Consider the following 26871-nt stretch of genomic DNA (forward strand, 5'->3'; position numbering starts at 1 on the left):
TGTAGTGTGAGATAGACAAGAATATCTGTAGTGTGAGATAGACAAGGATATTTGTAGTATGAGATAGACAAGGATATATGTAGTGTGAGATAGACAAGGATATATGTAGTGTGAGATAGACAAGGATATTTGTAGTATGAGATAGACAAGGATATATGTAGTGTGAGATAGACAAGGATATATGTAGTGTGAGATAGACACAGATATTTGTAGTGTGAGATAGACAAGGATATTTGTAGTGTGAGATAGACAAGGATATTTGTAGCATGAGATAGACAAGGATATTTGTAGCATGAGATAGACAAGGATATTTGTAGTGTGAGATAGACAAGGATATTTGTAGTGTGAGATAGACAAGGATATCTGTAGCATGAGATAGACAAGGATATCTGTAGCATGAGATAGACAAGGATATATGTAGTGTGAGATAGACAAGGATATTTGTAGCATGAGATAGACAAGGATATTTGTAGTGTGAGATAGACAAGGATATTTGTAGTATGAGATAGACAAGGATATTTGTAGCATGAGATAGACAAGGATATTTGTAGTATGAGATAGACAAGGATATATGTAGTGTGAGATAGACAAGGATATATGTAGTGTGAGATAGACAAGGATATTTGTAGTGTGAGATAGACAAGGATATTTGTAGTATGAGATAGACAAGGATATATGTAGTGTGAGATAGACAAGGATATATGTAGTGTGAGATAGACACAGATATTTGTAGTGTGAGATCGACAAGGATATTTGTAGTGTGAGATAGACAAGGATATTTGTAGCATGAGATAGACAAGGATATTTGTAGCATGAGATAGACAAGGATATTTGTAGCATGAGATAGACAAGGATATTTGTAGCATGAGATAGACAAGGATATTTGCAGTATGAGATAGACAAGGTATTTGTAGTGTGAGATAGACAAGGATATGCAGAAATTTGCTGTATTCATATGTCAAAATCTTTTCTTAAAACTTAAATCACTAGGAAGACATTTTTTGATAATAGAATCAGCCATTATGAATGTTGATAGTATGAGACTTCTGATTGGTTAATCATTGACCTACTAGATCAAAGGTCAACTATCGATCAACACTGCCTTGTCATGTTGCCTCTATTAACCTTTTGTCTTTAATTCACAAAATAAATCTGCATAATTTTGTCATATATTTTGCAGAAATTGTTTTCAACATGTAGTCATGTGGGAAATTTTGCTAATTTTATCAAAAATTAACAAAAAAATGACAAGTATTCATTTTTCAGAAATGAGGAAGTATGTGGAAAGGTTCACATTCAATTCTGTTTTTAGTCCTGTTTTGTGTCAACAATGTTTAAAATTTAAAGGCATCATTTTGAGTCATACAGACTGTGATAGTACATACACTTACATAGAAGACGAAATACACTTCTTACTTGAATGCAAGCTGTATGAAAATGAGAGAACTGAAATGTTGAAGGAAATAAATTTAATCAGAGGTACATTACTTGGGGTTTGCAACTACGGTGACATGGTACCAAGATCCCGTCACAATCTCGCTCTCGCATAAGCGTTCCAACTCAGAAAAATGCGAATGCGCATGCCCGAGGTAACTAGGATACTGGGATGTCCAGGTGGATCAAAATAGCTGCCCACGATATGACAGATTACGAGAACTATATTTTCTGTACATTTTCGATGTATTACATTTTTCACTATGATAGCGACAAGAAAAGTTTTATTTTTTCATTACAAACCTTGAACATTGATATGTGTCATGTCAGAAGGTCGTAGCCTCAGTCTCGCTATCTACGAGAAGAGACTTGAGTGGGATCTTGACATGATGTCACCATACAGTACTATGCGAGTTGCAAACCCCAAGTAATTTACCTCTGATTTAATACATTGCAACAACACAAATGCCAATAAATGGATTACAATACTAACAAGCAATAACAGCCAAAAAATAACAAAACTAGCAAGCTACATCTATAATTGTTTCAGTGCCAGAGAAAATCATTTAAAAAAAACTACCAGCTGCCCCTATAATAAATAAACTATTTTTTTATTTTTTTTTTATTATTATTATTGCTGGGAAAGGATTGACCAGCTTTGTTATTAGTCCAAGAAAATTGTTCAGCTTGGAATGTGTCTGAACCCCTCATTAGTATGCAAGAATGTAGGAATATACCAAGAAAATTGTTTTTCTGGAGTAAATTGTAGTGTATTTTACTTATGGACGGTCAAAAAGTGCATGGAGATTTTATGAAAATGTGTGGATGTTAACAGAATGATGTCACAGTTGCGCAATAAATGATGGACTATTTTGGGCGTAGCTATAAAATGTGTCACCAAAGTACTCACACGTGTGCATAGATTCCAATAGTTTGTGCTGTGAAGAAACTCCGTTAGAAAATAAGTATTGTGTAATTTGTAGTGATAATGTATTCAAATAGATTTATGTTTATGAATCTTGTTTCTTTTCAAAGTGTATTTATATAATAAAAATTGTTTATGAAAATGTTTTTTATACCTTTTCGATGGATTGAATTTACAAATGATGAGTTATTTTGTTATACCATCACTCGAATTGTGTGTTACGAATTTCTGATAGTTTAGGCTTTAGACATTTACTGGTGTACAGTGGACATCGATAAAAGCGAACGTATTTTGAAAGTTGTGAAATCATGCTACTGTTTTGGCATTATACAACTTGCAGTTCCCTTTTGACGGATTTTGTGTGGCTGTGGTATCGAACTGTAGTATTATGTAAATCAGTCCCGGGAAAATCTGTAAGCAAAGTTTAATTTGCCATTTTCACGCTACGTTATAACGTGGAGTCGTCATCTGAGTATGCACGATTGTTCGTGTCGTGTTCCCCAACGCATTTCAAAACATTAGTCAAACTGTAATAGTGTGTAAATTTTCCACAACGTGGAGTTGCCATCGTCTCTTGTTTATCAACCCATTTAAATACGAGGACTGAAAAGTGAGTTCCATTGACTTCGTCTGTTATAAATCAGTTTATTGTATTAGCTTCCTTCGAACTTCCTATTTCCATCGGGATTATGTCTGCTACACTCAGCAGTGTAGTGCGTATCGATCTTCTTGTATGAAACGAACCCGGAAATCGATGGCAAATCGAGATGGTCTCGTCGTGTAGTTTCTTACCTTGTTCTTGACCGCAGTGCGCTTGACTATGAACTACACATACCCACGCTTATGGGAATAGTGCATCGTGGGTAATAATGTATTGATCGAGGTTAAACAAACATGGCTGCCGTAATGACTGTCCTAAAGAAATTTCTTTTGCAGTCACGCTAGTTTTCGCGATCACATTGAAAATTGATCACGTTTAAATTGACAATTAATTATATTTTTTTTTTGTAAAACAAAAAAGAAGTCCCATCTTTGCCAGTTGAGTTGTTCGACTACTTCGCTGGTGTTTCTCTTCCTGTCTTAGAGTTCTCTGTTTTCTTTCTGATTTTTTTTTATTTCAATTAAACAGTGATTTGGCTGTGGCCATGCATTTAGTCATTGTCGGCTGTTTTTTTCGAATTGGTTGATTGTCATAGTCAATACGCTAAGTACAATATTAAACGTCCCGAGTTTAACAGTAGTCATTTCTAAGGTTCAAAATAAATAAACAAACATGATTATTTAATTTAGTTTAATTCCTTCAGTTAAAAATTGAGTTTCCAAAATAAATAAATAATAACACGTACCCTCATGTATACTTCAAGTTTTCATTAAAACAAAGTCAGAGTCTTTGAAATTGCTTTTCTGCCTGTTCGCCAATCCGTTGCTCCAAAACACACCTTTAAATACGCTTTATTTTCCCAGCATCGAGATGGCTCTGCCAACTCTTGTTATTCTTTTAAATTTTAGTGCTTCCAGTTTGTTACTTCCTCAGTTTTTCATCTTTATTGTAATTTTCTTTTTCTGAGTCAATATCCAAATAAGGATATGATTATGCAATAACAATTATTATTATTATTATTGTTACATAAATGTCTGAGGCATGTCTACTGTGACCAAAATAAAACACATTAGTTATGTGTGCTATTCACTATAATAAAACAAATATGCTAATTCATATTATGATTTTTACAGACTCAATACAAAATAACCCCCCCCCCCCCTCCCAAATTGACATCATTTGTTCACTGTTCTAATTATACCCCAAAATAGAAGATTATAAAATTAGTTAAAGACTAAGTAAGTGTTAGTGAATCAATGGAGTGCATGTTAACTATGGATAAACATTGCCAGGTTTTCTGATATGTGTATGCCCCGTAGATTAAGATAAAGTCACGTATTCAGCAGGAAATGTCTCTCCTAAGTGACCTTTCATTCCAGAAAAAAGTTATGATGACGCTTGTGTATTTTTTTTTTGTACATAATATTTTGTCAATTGAGTACTGTATTTTCTCCTTTAGCAGCACATGCACTTGCATAAATTATGTTCAAAAAAGGTTGTATTTTAATGATTCAATATACACCAAATGCAATTTTGGGTATGTATGTATACATGTATACACTTTTGTTGAAGATGCCCTTTCAACACAGAGCCAACTTTTATAACCTTTTACAAATAACCCTTCACAATATTTTCTTATCATGACCTGTATACAAAATTCTGTCCATTTTACCCAAAATTAACAAAGAAAAATACATAAAAAAATGTTGTACTGATATGTTGGCGGGAAAGGCTTTCATCGGTTACACCAAAATATAAATATTATATTGCTTGACAGAAACTAAAATTTATTTAGAAATTTTTTTTTTTTTTTTGGTCTTTTAGAATTTTTTTTATTCATATAATATTTAAAAAAAACACTATTACTTAAAAATAATCTTACATGTCAAAATGATTTAAAAAAAAGATAATTAACAACAATAAAATGAAGTACATATAATAATAGAAAGAAGGGGGAGTCAAAGAAAAAATGATGGGGGGGGGGCTGTTGTTGTTGGTGTAAACTTATAAAATTATCTTACAAATATCCTTCAATCACTTGCAGTACTAGAATTTATCTTTTAAATTTCATAGTTATAATGCTAGTACATCATCCATCCTCTACAATTGCTGTAGACACTCATCTCTCTTATTAGGTTTGTTTCCTTGCCCTAAGGGGTCGGAAACATATTGTTACATTATATTCTCTGTATTTTCACTCTGTCTGTACAATATAATTTAAACCATGCTTGTTTTATAAAAAAAGTCTAATTCTAAATTATTAAACATGAGATCTCTAACTAGTAGAAATGTAAATTTCAAATTACTAAAAATTCTTGATATTTTTCTGAGCGAAAGGTTTCATTAAATAATGAAAACGAACAATAAAATAAGGAGTATCCAAACATGTGTCCATTGACAAATTTGTTATTAATTGCATCAAGCCCAACCATTTTGGCTGTTTTAAATTAAATAATAGCCAAAATACATACAATTATTATGTATAACTGTTTTTATAGCTGTTTAGTATTATCTGGGCTTTCCTATAATAGTTTTAGTTGAATTGTTTGTCTTGGACAATTCCCTATTTGTTTAGCCAAATAGCTACTAGGCTACGAGTACTGGGGGTACCTTGTTTCATTTTTTTGTACAAATCATAACAATCAAGCATTTCTGGCATTCCGGATCCAGATCACAGCTGTTTACATATAGATTTTGTTCAAACTTGGTACATACATTGAACATTATAGGACCTCAATGCACTCCATTTTGTTTTTCTGATCAGAATCCCATTCGGCCATTTTGTTTGAATGAATGTGGTTCAGGTGACATATCTCTGACATGCTTTGAATGATTATATTAAAATTTTAAATATTTATTATACATCATGTCGCATAGATATACCAGATTCGGCCACCCATTCTTAAACCTACCCATGGGCAGGGTTTCAAATAGTGGCCGCTGTTTTGGTCCACACAGCCTGAGTGGCAGAAATAATCAAGCATCAGCTTTTGGATCCATATTTCTGACATGTTTATGTTCTAACTATATTACTTAAAAACAAAACTATATATCTTAAATTTGATTACTAATGGGGACTGTGCCATGCATGGCTTGTTAATACTAAATTAGTCTATTATTATCTCGTATACTGACCATACACTACAAAATCATTCAGAAACAACTCACCTGGTCACATGACCAGTGATTTGCATATCCAATGTGATTGTATATATTATGACTGTAGCAATACATGTCCATAACAATTCCTTTTGTGATCAGATAAAAAACAGACTTGCGGCTATCTTGCTTTTTGGCCATTCAACTTTTTGGCCATTCTACTTTATCCTAGGCATGAATAACATTTCCCATGAATGCAACGGGATGTGTCATTAACAATGACTTGTTTCTTACAGGATTAAAAAAGAACCTATTATAACAGTTGAAAAAATGGAGGCAGCTCTCTATGCAAGCAAGAAAGGTGAGTAGGTTTTGCAGGATTAGCAAGCATACACGTGTTGTGTTGTCTCTTCAGATGTCTTCACTATATGGCTGAGACAAAAAAAATAACTCTGTTTCTCGTTTCTTCACGCATCATTTTGAACTATGCGCCTCAAACGTTTTTTTTTCTTCTAAAGCATTCCAAAATGCGTTTGTACTCGCACTTGTCTCAAATTTCCCCCATTTTAGCTCAGTATTAAAAAAAAACAAAAACAAAAATACGCCTCGCCGCCTCATTTTAAAATTTCCATGAATTGAGAAACAGAGAATTTGTTTTTCCTGGCCTAAGAAGTCTATATATCAGTCATGTTTACAGACATGTATGATGACATGAATATTGTAGTATTTGGAGTTCATCAGTCAATATCTACATGTAGCATGAAGCGTGTTCATTGCAAAAAAAATAAAAATATCTGTGTGTTATGAAAAAGATTCTATATTTTAATAATAATTATCAATCACTACCGGTATATTGATTTCAGTCTTCTGACTACATACAACAATTTTTGTCCCCAAACTAGCGTCTTTTGAACATATTTTTTGTCATCTGGCATGTCTAGGACCTTTATGTACCGACATCACTCACGTTGGGTTACTGATGCATGTCATACTGTTGGTGTTTCAATTGAAAACGGTCATCATTTTTAGCTTCGCTATCATCGAAGATGAGCGAACAAAGCTCATGGGTTGACTGGACCTGTCGTCATTTGTCCATCCTACGTCGTTCGTCAACTTTTATTCAAGCGGCTTCTTCTCCCAAACCATAAGCTATTGCTATTGCTATTTATTATAGCACAACTACCTGGGGTGGTCCTCTGTCACATCCGAATCTCTATTTTTAGAAAAAAATGATTTTTTCAACAACTGCATCTCAGATTGCATTGCAATGCAGCATGAATGTTCTTGACATGGACTAGACTCTGACTTACTAATTTCATGAGACCATATGCAAGTGTCTATTTTTAGTGAATATTTTTTGGGTTTTTTTGGCTCATTTTTGCATATTTTTGACCTCTTCTCTAAAACCGCCTGCCAGATTGCTTTGAGATTCATGATGTAGACACATGGACTGGTCCTCTTTCAAATTGTTCATTTGGTGAAGATAAGAATTTTCTGCGAATATTTTTTTTTATTTTTCCAACTTTCCCATACATTATATATGGGCTATGTATAATACATGGACAAATGTATTGTTGGGTACTAAATTACCTGGGCCAATGTTTTTCAATAATGTTGAATTTCAGGTCAAGGTCATTTTAATTCTTATAAAGTTTTGTTGCTATTAGACAACTGTAACAGTTGGAAGGTATCCTTTTTCAGTACACATTGTGTTGGGTACTGAACTACCTGGTATCTCAAGTACTAATTATTCCATTTCAATGAAACATTGTAGAAAGTTGCTCTAGGACAATGCACAGACCTGATTAGTTTTGGATTTAAATCTGTTAATATTAATTCTCTAATTAGCATAATAATTCATAATTTTTTGGTTCTCACATTTCACATTTCGATGAAACTTGGTAGAACTAAAGTACAATTATTTTTTAATGTGTCTTCAATATTCTTAGATTATTTGGTCCAATTTTTGTTATTCAATTTGTTATGTAATGCCACATTTGATTTGTAATTTATGCAGCTCATATTTATTTATTTATTTATTCATTCAAATAGTGAGCCCCTGATTCGAAAGGGTTGCAACAAACAAATAAATAAACAAACTTTCACAAATTTCATGTTTTTGGGTTTTATGAAATTTAACCGACTGGGGCCATTTATGTCCTCCCAAAAATGTCTCTCAAAAATGTTACTTATTGCATATTGACTTCTTTTGTGATTTGATTGAAAATGCACATTTACACAGTGCAATAGTGCCCTCTATAGTAACCATTTCCCTGACATGTCTTGACAGATTTTATTCAAAAATTAATAGTTATATATATATAGGAAATAGTTTTGTTTCATCAAATCTTCAGTCACCGAAATACAGATAGGAACTATATTATTGCTATGACTAGTACTCAAGAAACTGTGTTTGAAAGAAAAAAACAGACCAACAGAATAATGCTCCCAGGTGAACATTTTTAATAAAATCTATTTTCTTAACAAAAATATGTATGATGTCATATTTTACCCATAATCTCTTGCTAGAGTATCAAGTGAACTACCTATTTTAACATACCAAGTTGACATCTGCTCAATTTTGCTGTCTTCAAGTACCATTCAACAGATTTTAATGAAACTTGTTACATAGCTACACTGGGATAATGTGCTGTTTTTGGTTGAAATACGTGTGTATTAATGACTAATTTGCATATTAATTAGCCAACCACTCATTCAATGATACATAGATGCTAAGGGATACTGTAGAATACTTTATTTTCGCTTGGAATTTATTTTCGCTGAAGGGATGCTTCAGTGAAAATAAAATCCAGCGAATATACTTTTTCCCCTATTTCTCACATTCAACTCATCAAAAATCATGAAAAAGTAAATTCCACACAAAACACCCAAAAAGCCTTTTCAGCAAAAATTAATTCCAGATAAAATAAAGTATCTCACAGTACATCTTTTATTTTGTAGTTTTTTATGTGGTACCGGTGTCTGTGACCCTGTGACTAAAATTTGTTCCACTATTAACTCAAGATCTACAATTTCAATTCAAATGAAATATATGATGAGTAGATGCGCTGATTAGATTTTGGTGCAATTCCATGCATATTAATTAGTCAATTATTGCATTAATTCGTCCCCATTCATACGCAGTATCTGTATCTTAGAAATGCCTGGACCAATCACAATCAAACTTCACACATACATCATACATGATATTATACATATGCACGTCAGTTTGTTTCACGATCTGATTCAAGATGGCCGAATGGCGGCCATTTTTGTGTTAAAAAATCATAAAAATCAACCATTTCTCGGCTGTTTACAGATGGATTTTGTTCAAACTTGGTATATGCATTAGACATTATGGGACCTTGATGCAAATAATTTTGTTTTTCAGATAAGATTCAAAATGGCCGACTGGTGGCCATTTTGTTTTAATGAATGTGGTTCTCGTGCCATATCTCTGACTTGCTTTCACTGATTATGTTCAAATTTTAAATATTCATTATACATCATGTCATAGATAGACAGAGATATTGGTTTGATGATCCAATTCAAAATGGCTAAATGGTGGTCATTTTTGTGCTAAAAAATCAGCAAATGTCAAGCATTTCTGGCATTTATGGATGGATTTCGTTCAAACTTAGTACATGTATTAGACATTACAGGTTCCTAATGCACGCCATTTTATTTTTCAGATTGGATTCAAAATGGCTGACTGGCGGCCATTTTGTTTTAATGAATGGGCTTCTAGGCTTCCATATCTCAGACTTGTTTTGACTGATTATATTCAAATATTAAATATTCATTATACATCATGTCATAGATATACAGATATATTGGTTTGACGATCCTATTCAAAATGGCCAAATGGTGGTCATTTTTGTGCTAAAAAATCATCAAATATCAAGCATTTCTGGCATTTTATGGATGGATTTCGTTCAAACTTGGTACAAACATTAGACATTGCGGGTTTCTGATGCACGTCATTTTATTTTTCAGATTGGATTCAAAATGGCTGACTGGCGGCCATTTTGTTTTGATGTTTGGGCTTCTAGAGCCATATCTCTGATGACTGATTATATTCAAATTTTATATATTCGTTATACATCACGTTTTTATATATACATGTATTCAAAATGGCTGATTTTGAACGCTGTTCCAGAGCAATATCTCTCAATATGGACAAGTACTTGTTTGACGATCAGATACAAATGTCAATTTTAATGTTAAAAAATCATATTCCTGACATGGTTATGTTACAGCCATATTACTATAAACAAAACTTTTTATCTTAAATTTGATAACTAACAGGGACTGTGCCATGCATGGCTTGTTAATTTATAACTTAGAGTCTTTAAAGTTTCTTAACAAATATTTGACTAGGGTGAGTAGCCTAATTTGCATATTGCAATAACGTATTCTGTCGCAAAAAAAAACTGGTAATATTTCATTGGAAGGTCTGCAAATTTGCGAATTTTAGTATATGATGATTTATTATATCATGATTAATGTTATTTGAGCAGATACAGCATCCAAAAACATCAAATGTATGCGAGTATGGGGAGTACGCATGCGCAGTTACAAGAGTGATGCGGCCATTTTTCCGGTTTGACGAAAAGGCAGTACCCTTTCCGATTTTCATGAACGCAAGTTAAATTTCACTTTGTGCGTCATATTCATCAATAGACAAAATCGAAGACAGATGCCGTACAACTTTCTGCCAATCTTGATTCGTAAATGTTCTGGTTACATGTACAGTGTTCTCCTCGGGCCTACGTCGCTTAGACAATAGCCGCGTAACTTTCGTTTCGCCCGCGATTTTGCAGTGTTCTCATCAGGTCTTTTAAGTCGATCTGGTCGGATACTGTTCATTCTTTCCATGATACTGTTTCCCTCAAGCTGGGCCGTTTCCAGGCCATTGTTTTGCAATGATGAATCAGAACAAAACAATTCGTGTGAACTGATCAATCCTAACTTATTTGGATACTCGTATTCACCTGCGGATAATTCAGCCTACTTTCAAGCATGATTATAGAAGGAAATCAACGATTTTTTTTAGTATCATTCCAGACTTTGCAAGGAATTTATATAATAATCACAGTGATCACTACTATTGGGTTTCACTACTATTGTTTTCGCATGGTTTCCATCTTACTCAAATAAAACGAAGCAGTTGATTTCTATTTTACTTAGTGTTTATTCTTGTTTGATATTTTTAAACAAAAATGCACTCATTAAACAAATAGTAAATATGCGAGTTTTTTGTTTTTGCCGAACGAGGACAAGGAAGACAAAATGCCGGTAGTTTTGTGTAGGGTCGATCGCGATCTTCGGTTTGTATCAAAAGCACGTCTCACAAATGAAATATTTTTTTTTTTTGACCGATAATTTGATAGCAATTAAACAAATTTCAATCGTTGGCATATGTAAGGGCTGGATCACTTACTTTCAAGGGCTCAAAGTCCGAACGAACATTAAACTATGAGGTTTTTATTTATCTGTTCTAGGTATGTTGTACAGACTTTTTAGTTGTACTATTTTGATGATTTAATTTCAAGAATCTGTCAAGGAAACAGTCTGTTGTTACTTTACATGTTCACGTAGGTTTAATTTAGCAGATTTTACTTGTCAGCGAAAATAGCAAAATTTGCCCATTGCGTCAGGAAGATCTATCCTATTCGCTGCACTGAGGTTAATTGCGTTTTTTACTACTCCATCGCTAATTACCAAGAATTAAAAAAAACAAGTGAAATTAAGTCGCATTTGGAAAAAAACCCAAAAGAAAATCAAAGCAAAAATTATTCAACTGCAGACGAGACAAACACCAACCTCTAGAAATACCTCATTCATAGAGTGCCTCATTAGTGCCCTTTGTTTACAAGTATAGTGTCCTTGCATGTTTTTCAAAATGCCCATATCAAAATTATGTGTTTCTATATACAGTATGTCATAGATTCTCAGACATCTTGATCAATTTTATTGATGGATTGACCTACATGAAATTACATTCACTTATTAGGCAAAGCCTATACCTTTATAATACATGCTCTGATCACACGGGAGCTATTTACATTTTAACTTTGATTCATTGATATATATTGTTCAATTTGATCTTGATATATTCATAACATCTAAGATGATGTATTCTGTGACATTTATTTCTTGTAGTTGCTGTATCATCCAAATTTATCATAATTTATTCACTTACCCAAGCCAACAATCTGCTTTCTGGGAAACAAGATGGCTTCCAATTACTGTGAAATTTATTTTCGCTGAAAAAGCATTTTGGGTGTTTTGTATGGAATTCATTTTCACTGATTTTTGACGAGTTTAATGTGAAATATAGGGGGGAAAAGTATCTTCGCTGGATTTTATTTTCACGGAATCATCCTTTCAGCAAAAACAGTGAAAATAAATTCCAAGCGAAAATAAAGTATTCTACAGTAATTACCATCGCTGGATACAGTAATGGTCGTATCATGAAAAGCTTTACTTTGTAAATACAAATTCGTGATTAATAATATTTTCACTGAATTCAGATAAATAAAAATGTTTAAATATGTGTTTCACAGAGAGCCAAATCAAAACAGCTAATAAAAGGAAATTATCGATGTATAGTCCAACACCAAGTAATACCAGCAGTAAAGAAGATGAAACTCTTCCACCTGTTATCAAGAAAAAGAAAAATCCTATTCCAAAATCAGTGCGTGAGCTAGTAAGTTTTCAAAAATGTATAATATTACATATTAACTGTTTGACCTTTGAGCATCAGTCTCTTTCCACAAAGTAAATCTTTATTATCTTTTCTACTTTTCCAAAAGAATGTTATGGCCATTAGAAATTATGAAATTTGATTCAAAATTTTATGAAGAATTATTAAAAAATATTTAAAAATTTAGAAATGTTGCACCAAAGTTTTTGCAGAAAAAACTATAGAATTCACAGTTTTAGAAATGTTTTTATTCATAGACATAATGGAAAATATCTGATGATACATGTTTAGGTCAAAAAAAAATTGTTTTGTTGCCCTCAACGACCGACTGAAAAATATGAAATATCGGGTCGCGTTTTTTTTTCCCTATACCTCGGCTATTTACGATACCCTTAGTTTTCACGAGTTTAAAAAAAAAAAAAAATCCAACCCAATTTTTCAATTTTCTGACTTGAGGGCAACATAAGTTTTTTTTTTTTGGCCTTATGCTCTGCTGTTTGTGCAGGACATGAAACACTGCAAATGTTATAAATATTGTATTTTAGTTCTAAATATTGTTTGTTTCTTAAGGATTCTCGCAATGACTTTTACTGTTGGATTTGCCATAAAGAAGGATCTGTAATCTGTTGTGAAGTTTGTCCGCGAGTATATCATGTACGATGTTTGAAATTATCCATAGAACCAGAAGGAGATTGGTTTTGTCCAGAATGTGAGGTGATTATTAATAAAGACATGAAGTTTTTATGGGTATTGTATAAAGGCACTGTCACAATATGAAGGCACTATTGCACTGTATAAAGGCACAATTTAAACTATTAGAATACTTTATTTTTTCGCTTGGAATTAATTTTTGCTATTTTCACTGAAGGAATGATCCAGTGAATATACCTGTTTTCCTACATTTTACATTCAACTTGACAAAAATCAGTGAAAATAAATTCCATACAAAATGCCTGAAAAGTGTTTTCTGCGAAAATTAATTTGAGCTAAAATAAAGTATTTTACAGTATATGACAGTGCTGTTACACTATGTGAGAGTGCTATTGTACTATGAGTGCAACGTTGCACTGTATGAGGGCGATATTGTACTATGAGGGCACTGTTGGACTGTATGAGGGCGCTATTTTACTATGAGGGCACTGTTGCACTGTATGAGGGCACTATTGTACCATGAGGGTGCTGTTGTACTGTGAGTGCACTGTTGCACTGTATGAGGGTGCTATTGTACTATGAGGGCACTGTTGCACTGTATGAGGGCGCTATTGTACTGTGAGGGCACTGCTGTTGCACTAAATTTTGTTTTTTTATTGCATTTTAGAAAGTAACTAAAGCAGAATGTGTCGACACGCAGTCTGAATCATTATCTAAGTTGTCATGCGACCAGTTCTGTAGGTTATTGATGTTTGCATTACAGCGAATGAAACATGGCGGGGTTAGTATCATCACCATTCTCATAATTGTTAACCTTTTCCAAATTAAAGTAGCAGACATAACTATACAATATTTGCTCTATTTGTAGCGCATGTGCTCGTAAGTAAATGACAAAGGTGTTTCTATGGTCAAAAAAAATTTGTTTTTTTATCCAGCATACAATAAATCAATTTTTTGGTTTATGTCTGTTTTTGTCAGTGACATCATAGTCATAGCACAGTTACCTTTCTGTTTTATCATGCGTCTGTCGTCCCTCTCCATATTAGTCTGTGGTCAGGTGGTGATTGTGACATTGATTGGTGATAAATACAGCAGGCTACTATTCTATATTTTTTTTTTTTAATTTATTGTCATGTCAGAGTTCAATTAAAATTATTATTATGCTAATTTTCCTAAAAATGTTATAATTCTTTGCATGTGTGATATCATTTCATAATTGCCACAAAGACGAATTTGCAATCGTTCCATTCTTTGTGGCATTTGTAAACATTGACATTGATTAATGAGTAAATAGGCTATCGTAACCGCTGCTGATTTATTTTAACCCTCTAATCATTTCTGACATGTAAGTTTTGAAAATATGCTTTGAGTAAACATTGGCGCATTACTTTATGTGAAATCAATGAAAATCAATGTTTTTTTCTTCATTTGTTTTTTTTACTTTTCTTTTATAGTCTGAACCGTTTCACAAACCAGTGCAGTTGGATCAGCATCCGGATTATCCGGAGTTCGTCTTCTATCCTATGGATCTCAGTACCCTAGAAAAGGTAATCAACTGCAACTGCTTCAACCTTTTTTCCACCAGACTTTCTTGCCCAAATTTTTCTGCACTTTTTTCTTATATTCTTCAATATTTCTGGAAATGAACCCTTATTTTGGAGCCAACAGATATAATTTGAGTCATTTTTTAGTTTTTACTCAAAAGTTTGGCTATTTTTGTCCCAAGCTTCTGAAGACTAGGAACTAGCCTATTTTGTGAATTTGTAATGAAAAGAAGGAACTGGTGGTGAAAAAGTTAATCAGAAGTATAACAATAATGAATGAGCTACAGCACTAAATAAGACATTTATATATATAACAAATATCATGCAGACAGACACAAATATTTTATATGAATAGAAACCATATCGAACTTGATGTATTGTGACGACTGGGGGGCTACATGTATAAGTGTATTTTGGCTTCTGTAAAACCTGAATTGTTGTAGTGCATAGCCCTGGATGAACAACACAGACTTTTTAATAGTTATTTAGGACTACGATTACCAAATATTATCTTCAATATATCATACTTATCAGTCCGAGCAGCGTTTATTTATTTATAACTACTGACTTGATGATGACTGGCGTATTACAGGATCCATAATGTTTGGAAAATCTTTTGAGTCTTTGGATCTTATGTGGTCTGGAAAATCTTTGAGTTGCCTTTCATTTACAGGAAAAATTAAAAAATCTTTGAAAAGTCTTTAAATTTCTTCATAGTTCTTAATTCATTTTAGAAAGTCCCGTTTTCTCCAGGGAACTACCATATCCTCAGAACTTTGATGAGCTTTAGTGAATTAATTGGCCTGAATTAAGGGTCAAAATGTCTTGAAAAAATGCAAGAAAGTTTGGGAAAAGGTCTGGAGAAGTCTTGGAAATCATTTGGCTCTTGGTGCTATGGAGCCTGTATTAACACATTGCTTGTTGACGCTATGACGGTATATACCGTAAAAACTCGATTAATTCGCAGTCTCTATTAGTTCGCGCACCCATTTTATTTTCGAACGCTAATTTTTAAATGTATTTTATTAATTCGTGCACTTGAAAAAATAATTATTTTTACTACCGCGAATTAATCGAGTTTTTACGGTACTATTCATATATGATATCTGAAAGGCTTTTAACAGGCGAGGTGTAAAGTGAATTGTTTAAAGCATACAACACCATAGCACTAGAATGTGTTCTGCTCTACACTATGAGACACATGAACAACACTGACTTTATGCATTGTGACGACTGGCGTATTAACACATCACATGCTAACGGTGGCAATCTTCGCCAAAGTCGCCAAATTTCATGTAAACAATGTATGTTACATGCGTTGTGTGCAGTGCTGTGAGTCCCATATCGAACAGGATGCTGGATGGTGACCACCAGTGTGGAAGTTATTGGTAAACAATGTATTTTACATGCGTTGTGTGCAGTGCTGTGAGTCCCATATCGAACAGGATGCTGGATGGTGACCACCAGTGTGGAAGTTATTGGTTATTCTGCCTTTTTTTTGTCTTTAGAATATTGCTCGTAGAATGTACTGTTGTCTGTCGTCTGCATTTTCGCTGAAGTGTGCGCGAGTCTGTTCTCTGCATCCACGTTGTTTTCGTCATTGTTATTGCAATGTGGCAAAAATTGCTGATTCTGTTTTTTCTTGCTCCTCAGAACATCCACGTTGTCATCATTTTGTTGATCCAGTGTGGCAAAAATTGCTGATTCTGTTTTTTCTTGCTCCTCAGAACATCCACGTTGTCATCATTTTGTTGATCCAGTGTGGCAAAAATTGCTGATTCTGTTTTTTCTTGCTCCTCAGAACATTGCTCGAAGAATGTATGGATGTACAGAGGCATTTCTTGCGGACGCTCGCTGGATTATACATAATTGTATAATCTACAATGGAGGTGAGAGGAAGCAAAGTAAGAATATTGAGAACAGAATAACGTCATTTCCTACTTATTCATATTCTCATTTTATTTATTCTAATCTTATATATCTAACTACGTTGTACCAGTAATGCATTACCCTCTTACAAACCACCACTTGACTGCCCCTACCACATCAACATTTGCCCCTACGCCAACATCTGCACAAATCCTTCTTCCCCGTTATGTTGTATGTCTTGTATCCCTAGAATGCATGAGGAACGATGACAACCTTTGTATATATCGTAAGTCTGAGTATAGATTAGTGGCTGGATTTGCATGCGCAGATTGTAACCTTATTCATTTTTATAATTTAACACAAACTCTCATAGCACCATTACAATTAAGATGTAATCAGTTCTATGTTATTTAAAAGAATTTTCATTTTCATTAAAACATTGTCACTTTCAAAGTCATCATTAAAGTGCTTGTATAACATTTATTCCCCTATTGTCCAAAATCAATTGTTGGTATTTGAATATTATTATACGAGGGGTTCTGTCAGACAAGGAAACAGGGGCTTGCACTCTTGTATCCCGGGCTTGCGCCCTCTTTCCGAACCAGGAAAAGTCTGTTATAAAAATTATAGTGTGTTACCAATGGTAATAAAAGTGTCCCCCCCTTAACATTTTTTTATAGAAAAAACGCTGTATAGTATATGTAAATATTTTAATAGGGGAAAAAAAAGTTTCCATGCTGCTGTCTACTATCTGTCATTCATTTTTGTTATCAATGAGGCTTCTCATTTCTGTGCAAGTATTCCCTTGGTGTCGCTACCAGAGGACATTGCAGCACAACATAGACATGGTAGTGGTACTGTAACACTTCATTTTGATTTTCAGGTCTGATATAAAATGGCCAAAATAGCCAATTTGTTTAAACAAATGCTGATGCAGAGTCATAGCTCTGACATGCCTTGACCATTTATGCTCAAACTTCATTCATGCATCATAACACATATGCACATGCACATTTTAAAGAGAAAGATATCCTCAAATTCGATCATTTCTACTATTCCAAAACTGGATTTCATTCGTACATAGATATATTTTGATAAAACTTGGTAGATACATCCACCATCATGGTACATTGCATATCATTTGGTTTGGATTGGATTCTGAATCATGCTGACTGTGTGGGCATTTTGTTATTTTGAAAGCTGTGATGAAATTTCTGATGGTTTTTGCATGAGACATTTACCATGACTCCTGAATAATCTTGCGCTGAAAATGAACCACAACAGTGTTGTGTTTCAGGGTGCGATAACCATCCAAGCTGAGACTTTTTCAACACTGAATAGCCCTTCAATAAAAGCGTTATTGTTTCTCTTCCAGGAAATCATAAATTGACCGCCAGTGCTCGTATGATTATTAAAATATGTGAACATGAGGTAAATATCAAAAATAACATATTTATTATTTTATGTTCCCAGACATACACTGGAAGAATGTAAATTGTGGGATGTATGTATCCCATCTTATTTCACTGCTTCTCATGCAGTTAATCTTTTCACCACCAGTTTCGTCTTTTTATCACAAATTTTACAAAATAGTCTGCACTTTCCTTCAGAAGATTGGAACAAAAAAGCCAAATTTTTTGAGTGGAAACTGACAATTGTCTCAAGTTTTGTCTGTGGGTCCCAACATTTTAGGGTTCATTTTCAGAAAAATTGAAGAATGTAAGAAACAAATGCAGACAAATTTGGGCGAGAAACTCTGGTGTAAAGGTCAAAATAAAAAAACAAACATTATATTTATAGAAAGTATTACTGGTATGTAATATTTAAGACTATGCAAAACAGTTCAGCACTTCTCCATGTCTCATTCAAACACTGATAATATAGCGGTACTCTAAACCGCTTTAACTGCACAAGAGAATTTTCTGGAGTTTTCTGGGGTCAGGGAGTGTCAGTAACTTTCAAGATAGTTTGTCTTCGTGAATGACATAGAATTCTGAAATCACGCAAATTTATATCAATGAAAATTACATGGTTTACAGTAGTTTGTGAATTGGTAATTAAATCAATTTGTAACTATGACAATATGGTATAACAAACAATATATAGTTTAAGTTATGAACTGAGAAAACACCTACAGTGTTGATAGTGTATCCTCGGGGGCGGAGCTACGTCACGGACGTTCTACGTTGCTAAGACGGGCACCACTGTACCACGTATTTCTATGGGCTTTGTGCGCGCTGCTGTGGAACGCCGGTGGAGCCGGTGAAAACTCGAGAAAACAACACAAACTCAACTTTGAAGTAATCCTGAACAACCAAATTCATATATGTTACACACGTAGGGCCAATCTTGTTACACTGTTCAGGGGACTCTCAACAACCATCGCAAAGTACTGTTTTCTGTGAGTTTTTGGTCTTTGTTTTCACCGCGAAGGTTGCCAGGCTGTAGAAAATGCCCGGATGTCCGCCCCCGAGGATAAGTAGCGAATGTATTGCTCACTTGTGATCATATACAGACAGCGCCCTCAGTGTTGATAGTGTAAAGAATTTGGTACTTTTGTTTTAATTGGTTTTATGTTTTCTCTTGTAGATGAATGAAATTGAAGTATGTTCTGATTGTTATTTATCATCCTGTTTAAAAAAGGACAATTATTTTTGCGAGCCTTGTGTAAGTATGGCCCATGTTCTGATTTGTTAAAGGAGGATGCATTTTTTATATTTCTTTTTTTTTTTCATTTATGTAATACTGAACCCAATTTCAAATGATTTAATAGTGGAAAAATACTACTGACACCACGCTGGCATTGATCTTCCCATGCATTATCTGGCAAAAAAGAACGTCATAACTGACAACAAACAAATGCGTGACTCAAGTTGGTACAGTAGAGAAGTACAGTATGTGTTTCTTATAAAAAATATATCTCATCAGGCAGACTGAATGTTTTATAAGGGGGAAAGAGTTTATGTATAGTAAATATTTTATCGACAGCAAGAGAATGAATGAATGATTTTCCATTTTGGTATTCTCTACCAGCCTTATCTGATGTAAGGCAATTTAGAGCATATATAGTGAATGCTACTGATAGGTTCGCGACTTTGCGTGTTATCTGTAGGTAGTTATATATACAAGTCAAATGTAAAATACAGGAATGCCTCAGAATATTGGCAGGTAACTTTAGTGCGTCAAATAAATGTGAGTATTACCGTAAAGACTCTAAAATTTCAGTCACTTTTAAATAATTGAAATAATAATTATAGTTTTTAGAATACAAAATTGGGTTGAAATTTTGAACTAGTCAAATTTTTAGACTACAAATTTTTAGACTTCATTGATTACAAAAACATTAGATGGTGCATCATTTGTTGTCATGAAAGCTGTTAACTATTTCAGTACTTGTTTTACCTTTTAAATATTACTAATCACCTCTTCTAAAAACATCATGTTCAAAATGAATTTCAGTAGTGAAAAAATTTACTTTTGGGATTGGGCTTTTTGCGATTGTCAATATGTTGGTAGTACGATGTAGCAGTCTGATTGGTTAATGCCATTCTTGACCTATCAGGTCAAAGAACATCATGTTTAGTCAACTTGTGTTTTAGAACACATAGTGGATTTCAGCATTTGTACAGGATCATTGAGTGTTCTAAAACATGCTTTTAGGATAAAGCGAACTTGACGTTTATTAATTAATTTTGACATATTTTGATTAAAAGGCTAAATAGGAGTCTAACCATTGTTCAAAAAAAAAAAAACAACATGAGGTGAATTTTAGAGAACTAAAGGCCGCAAAATTCAGTGATTAGTTGAAATTTTAGAAACCAATAAATTTACTAAAATCAACAAAATAATTATGTGGTGTAATTTTTAGAGTAGGCATATTTTTTTTACTGTACAGGTCATCATTATTAACAATTAAATAATTATTTTTAGACTGTGCCTCATCCTCTGGTGTGGGCTAAACTCAAGGGATTTCCATTCTGGCCTGCTAAGGTAAGACATCATACAAGTTACTCACCTGTCACACATAGCTGCATACCATTCTGGTCTGCTAAGGTATGACATCATACAAGTTACTCACCTGTCACACATAGCTACATACCATTCTGGTCTGCTAAGGTATGACATCATACAAGTTACTCACATATCACACATAGCTACATACCATTCTGGTCTGCTAAGGTATGACATCATACAAGTTACTCACCTATCACACATAGCTGCATACCATTCTGGTCTGCTAAGGTAAGACATCATACAAGTTACTCACCTATCACACATAGCTACATACCATTCTGGTCTGCTAAGGTATGACATCATACAAGTTACTCACCTATCACACATAGCTGCATACCATTCTGGTCTGCTAAGGTATGACATCATACAAGTTACTCACCTATCACACATAGCTACATACCATTCTGGTCTGCTAAGGTATGACATCATACAAGTTACTCACATATCACACATAGTTACATACCATTCTGGTCTGCTAAGGTATGACATCATACAAGTTACTCACCTATCACACATAGCTACATACCATTCTGGTCTGCTAAGGTATGACATCATACAAGTTACTCACCTATCACACATAGTTACATACCATTCTGGTCTGCTAAGGTATGACATCACACAAGTTACTCACCTATCACACATAGTTACATACCATTCTGGTCTGCTAAGGTATGACATCATACAAGTTACTCACCTATCACACATAGTTACATACCATTCTGGTCTGCTAAGGTATGACATCATACAAGTTACTCACCTATCACACATAGCTACATACCATTCTGGTCTGCTAATGTATGACATCATACAAGTTACTCACCTGTCACACATAGCTACATACCATTCTGGTCTGCTAAGGTATGACATCATACAAGTTACTCACATATCACACATAGCTACATACCATTCTGGTCTGCTAATGTATGACATCATACAAGTTACTCACCTATCACACATAGCTGCATACCATTCTGGTTTGCTAAGGTATGACATCATACAAGTTACTCACCTATCACACATAGCTGCATACCATTCTGGTCTGCTAAGGTATGACATCATACAAGTTACTCACATATCACACATAGCTACATACCATTCTGGTCTGCTAAGGTATGACATCATACAAGTTACTCACCTATCACACATAGCTGCATACCATTCTGGTCTGCTAAGGTAAGACATCATACAAGTTACTCACCTATCACACATAGCTGCATGCCATTCTGGTTTGCTAAGGTATGACATCATACAAGTTACTCACCTATCACACATAGCTACATGCCATTCTGGTCTGCTAAGGTATGACATCATACAAGTTACTCGCATATCACACATAGTTACATGGATACAATTGATTTTTTTTTATTTCCTAGGCATTAAGAGAAGTGGATGGGCAAGTTGATGTACGATTTTTCGGACAGCATGATAGGTAACTTATTTTTACAACTCATTAGGGATACAAATCAAATTTTGTGTATGTGCTTTTCTTTTGCAGTATTTGCTGGCATATTTTTTTTTGTCCTGATCATGTTAGTTCTTTATCACTCTGCCCAAAGACAGAGTAATTTAAAATTGCATGTTCATGTCGTCATCCATTTCTTCTGTATCAGTATTGTAATAAAAAAAAAATTGAAAAACATGGGCAAATGTTTTTGAAGTTAAGGTGGGGGAGTTGTCACCGTTTGCATGTGTCAAATAACCATAGCGTGTCATTGTTTACAAACAAGTGTCTACCCATGAGCCTCTGCGTTTCAGCGTGTGTTGATATTGTCGCTTAGGACTGGATGCCCACGTGTGCCCAGGTGACAACCCTCCCGCTTTAAAATGCAACGCTATAAATATGGCAATATATTATTTATGTGCCGTTACACAGAAAAATCATCCGTCATACTTTTCGGCCAAATCTTCTGCAGATTTGAATATGTGTTGCGCTGAACGATTACACAAACGAATTTGGTGCATTGACATTAATGACTGTTTTCTTGTCTTATCACCAGGGCATGGGTTCCTGCTAACTGCTGTTACATGATGTCAAAAGATATTCCATTCGCAATTAAGAAACGAAAAGGTGGATTTGAAAATGCTATGCAAGAAATGGACCTGCACATAGAAAATATTCGCCGTGTTCACAAAAATTGGGAGTATGCACCATATAGAATGCCTTATGATCCAAGTAACACGTACATACATAACTATCTCAAAAACAAACCTAACTCAATTAATGGTGAAAGCAATGATGCAAGTACGCCTAAAGTTGGCAAAATTAAAATAAGGATTAAAAGAGAATCTGGAAAATCAACTCTTACGCTGGAAAGTGGGTCTTCGAATTTGGGTGGTGTAAAGGATAAATCGATTGATGAGGATTCTAAAGATAATGTTGGTGAGTCGATCATGAAGAACTCAAAATCAAAAGATGAAGTTTGCAAGAAATCTCCTCAACTTGCAGCCGGGAATGCAAAGTCAACCGAAATTAAGACTGAATGTTCACCTGATAGTACAACTGAAAAATCTCCTAATAGTCGAAAATCTAATTTGGAATCTGTTGATGTCTCAACAAAAACAGTTTCCAGGAGCAAGATGGAAATGAGTAATGATGTACCAACAGTGGATGATGCACACATCACGAAAGTCTTATCATTAAAAACATCTGGTACAGACACAACATCTAAAGATGTTAATAAATTAGCAGATGAAGCTAATATGGATACCTCGGCTGTGCCAGAGACTGAGAATGAAAAACAGTTGTCAGAATCTAAGCATATTAAGGAGTCCTCCAAAAATTCGTCAAAAGAACCAGCACCGTCGATCCTGCCGACAAAACTGCCAAGTTTATCAAATTTAGAAGGAGCTACTACACCACCAAGAATAGAAACGCCGGGAACACCACCAATGAAACTGACTCCTGTGTCTGATAAGTTTGCTATTCACCTTGATAGAACGATAGAATCTTGTAAAGCGTCTTTGGGAATCAAAGAAACTGACAATTTGGATGAGATGGAAACCGAGGATCGCGATTCTGACTCCGATTGTCTATCAATGCATTGTGAGACTAGTTCTGAAAATTCAGACTGGGAACATGAGGAGCAAGGGGAGGAAAGAGAGGAGGAGGAGGAATCAAACAAAGCAAAGGAAGGTAACCATGAAGTGGTATCCAAGCAACCAAGTGATGAAGATACTACAAAAAAAATAGAATCAGTTGATGTCAAAGTCGATGAGTCACCTGAATCTGAAAATGTTGACAGGAAGGTCAAGAAGATTGACTCGCCATCCATTGATGAAGTGAAAAAATCAAAGATTGCCAAGTTGGATGATCACATGACCAAGTCACCTGACAAAAAGAACGAAAATAAAAGCAAAAATGAAGAGAAAAATCACTTGGATGTGCAAATAACAGAAACACAAAATAAAAATAAGAAAGAAACGGTACAACATCAATCTGTGAATAGTGCTCCAAAAATTGATAATAATCCTCACAATATAAAAGTTGCTGCAAATAGCAGTAACAATACAACCAAGACATCCCCGGTCAAATTTTCTGCACGACTAGCAGAAAAAGCTGCTCAAAAGTCTGTTGATGAGGTTACAAGTTTAGAATCTGATGGTCCTGTTAGTGCAAAGGATGGACTGCTCCATCAACAAAGTACAGCAAAGAAAAAGACAGACTTCAAAAAATACACAGACAAGGTAAGAGCTGATCTGTTGGTTTACAGTACACTTTGTTGATAATAAAAAAAATTTCTTCTATAAATAAAAACATTGTTTTTTTTTGACTTACAATTATTCTATTAGTAGTGCATATCTTTTATATGTATTATATAAAATTACATCTGTGTGTCTGTTGCAATAATACCGTATTTGCTCCATTAGATTTACATACTGTAAAATACTTTATTTTAGCTGGAATTAATTTTTGCTGAGAAGACATTTTGGATGTTTTGTATGGAATTTATTTTCACTGATTTTTGACGAGTTGAATGTAAAATATAGGAAAAAAGGTATATTCGCTGGATTTTATTTTCACTGAATCATGCCTTCAGCGAAAATTAATTCCAAACGCAAATATTGTATTTTACAGTAAATTACAATGGTGTGTCATACATGTAAATGTTGGTTTACATACACTTCTATCAGTGATACAAAGAGTTTTAATCCGTAAATTTAACTGATCTTCAACAAATGTTAACCAAAATTGTTTTCCAATTCAAATTGGGGTTGATTTGTTCGCATTTTCTGTGATTTTCAATCTTAATTTTGGACTAGACAAAATGTGACATTTCTTCGAGTTTTTTATCAAAAGATTATTATTAACATTTTCTGTGGAAAAGAGCGGACTATAAATAAAACCCTTTTGTGGATGGTGCCTGAAGTTGACTTCGGCACTCAGAGGGGTAATGTGGTTACTATGCCAACTTACTGCTACTTCTAATTGAACCATGACATGTGCAGGTATAAGGATAATATTCCTTTGAGATAAAACAGTCAAGAATTGTGAGTTTTCATCATGTGTTTTTTTTTTTTTGTTCGTATTCGATTTTCAGATTGTGGATTACATCGAAGGAACATTCCAGGAGTTTTATAGTGAAGTTTTAGAAGGTAGTGATAAAATGGTAGATGATATTCCTACTGCCACAGTTGGTTCCAAGACAAAAAATTTGGAACTAGAGATGATGCAGTGGAAACATCAGCAAGAAATATCAGAAATAAAGCATATAGCTGGTAGGTCTACATTTTGTCTTAAGGTCATTACTGGGTAGAAATATCAGAAATAAAGCATATAGCTGGTAAGTCTACATTTTGTCTTAAGGTCATTACTGGGTAGAAATATCAGAAATAAAGCATATAGCTGGTAAGTCTACGTTTTGTCTTAAGGTCATTAATGGATAGAAATATCAGAAATAAAGCATATAGCTGGTAGGTCTACGTTTTGTCTTAAGGTCATTAATGGGTAGAAATATCAGAAATAAAGCATATAGCTGGTAGGTCTACATTTTGTCTTAAGGTCATTACTGGGTAGAAATATCAGAAATAAAGCATATAGCTGGTAAGTCTACGTTTTGTCTTAAGGTCATTACTGGGTAGAAATATCAGAAATAAAGCATATAGCTGGTAGGTCTACGTTTTGTCTTAAGGTCATTACTGGGTAGAAATATCAGAAATAAAGCATATAGCTGGTAAGTCTACATTTTGTCTTAAGGTCATAACTGGGTAGAAATATCAGAAATAAAGCATATAGCTGGTAGGTCTACGTTTTGTCTTAAGGTCATTACTGGGTAGAAATATCAGAAATAAAGCATATAGCTGGTAGGTCTACGTTTTGTCTTAAGGTCATTACTGGGTAGAAATATCAGAAATAAAGCATATAGCTGGTAGGTCTACGTTTTGTCTTAAGGTCATTAATGGGTAGAAATATCAGAAATAAAGCATATAGCTGGTAGGTCTACGTTTTGTCTTAAGGTCATTAATGGGTAGAAATATCAGAAATAAAGCATATAGCTGGTCGGTCTATGTTTTGTCTTAAGGTCATTACTGGGTAGAAATATCAGAAATAAAGCATATAGCTGGTAAGTCTACGTTTTGTCTTAAGGTCATTACTGGGTAGAAATATCAGAAATAAAGCATATAGCTGGTAAGTCTACGTTTTGTCTTAAGGTCATTACTGGGTAGAAATATCAGAAATAAAGCATATAGCTGGTAGGTCTACGTTTTGTCTTAAGGTCATTACTGGGTAGAAATATCAGAAATAAAGCATATAGCTGGTAAGTCTACGTTTTGTCTTAAGGTCTTTACTGGGTAGAAATATCAGAAATAAAGCATATAGCTGGTAAGTCTATGTTTTGTCTTAAGGTCTTTACTGGGTAGAAATATCAGAAATAAAGCATATAGCTGGTAAGTCTATGTTTTGTCTTAAGGTCTTTAATGGGTAGAAATATCAGAAATAAAGCATATAGCTGGTAGGTCTACGTTTTGTCTTAAGGTCATTACTGGGTAGAAATATCAGAAATAAAGCATATAGCTGGTAAGTCTA

At 34.2% G+C, this 26871-nt stretch overlaps 1 protein-coding gene across 1 annotated transcript in view; it reads left to right on the forward strand.

The window, feature by feature from the left end:
* The window catches only part of LOC100373585 (MYND-type zinc finger-containing chromatin reader ZMYND8-like), a 74127-nt gene that overhangs the window by 20362 nt on the left and 26894 nt on the right, over positions 1-26871 (forward strand). The window contains exons 3-14 of the mRNA XM_085507908.1: positions 6356-6420; positions 12629-12771; positions 13339-13482; positions 14087-14200; positions 14874-14966; positions 16765-16867; positions 18208-18263; positions 19422-19499; positions 20763-20822; positions 22220-22275; positions 22844-24530; positions 25385-25562. Coding sequence (XP_085364034.1) covers positions 6356-6420; positions 12629-12771; positions 13339-13482; positions 14087-14200; positions 14874-14966; positions 16765-16867; positions 18208-18263; positions 19422-19499; positions 20763-20822; positions 22220-22275; positions 22844-24530; positions 25385-25562 — 2777 coding nt within the window. The remainder of the gene's footprint in view (positions 1-6355; positions 6421-12628; positions 12772-13338; positions 13483-14086; positions 14201-14873; positions 14967-16764; positions 16868-18207; positions 18264-19421; positions 19500-20762; positions 20823-22219; positions 22276-22843; positions 24531-25384; positions 25563-26871) is intronic.

This window comes from Saccoglossus kowalevskii, chromosome 14 (assembly GCF_978046115.1).
Source record: "Saccoglossus kowalevskii chromosome 14, keSacKowa6.1, whole genome shotgun sequence".
NCBI lineage: Eukaryota > Metazoa > Hemichordata > Enteropneusta > Harrimaniidae > Saccoglossus > Saccoglossus kowalevskii.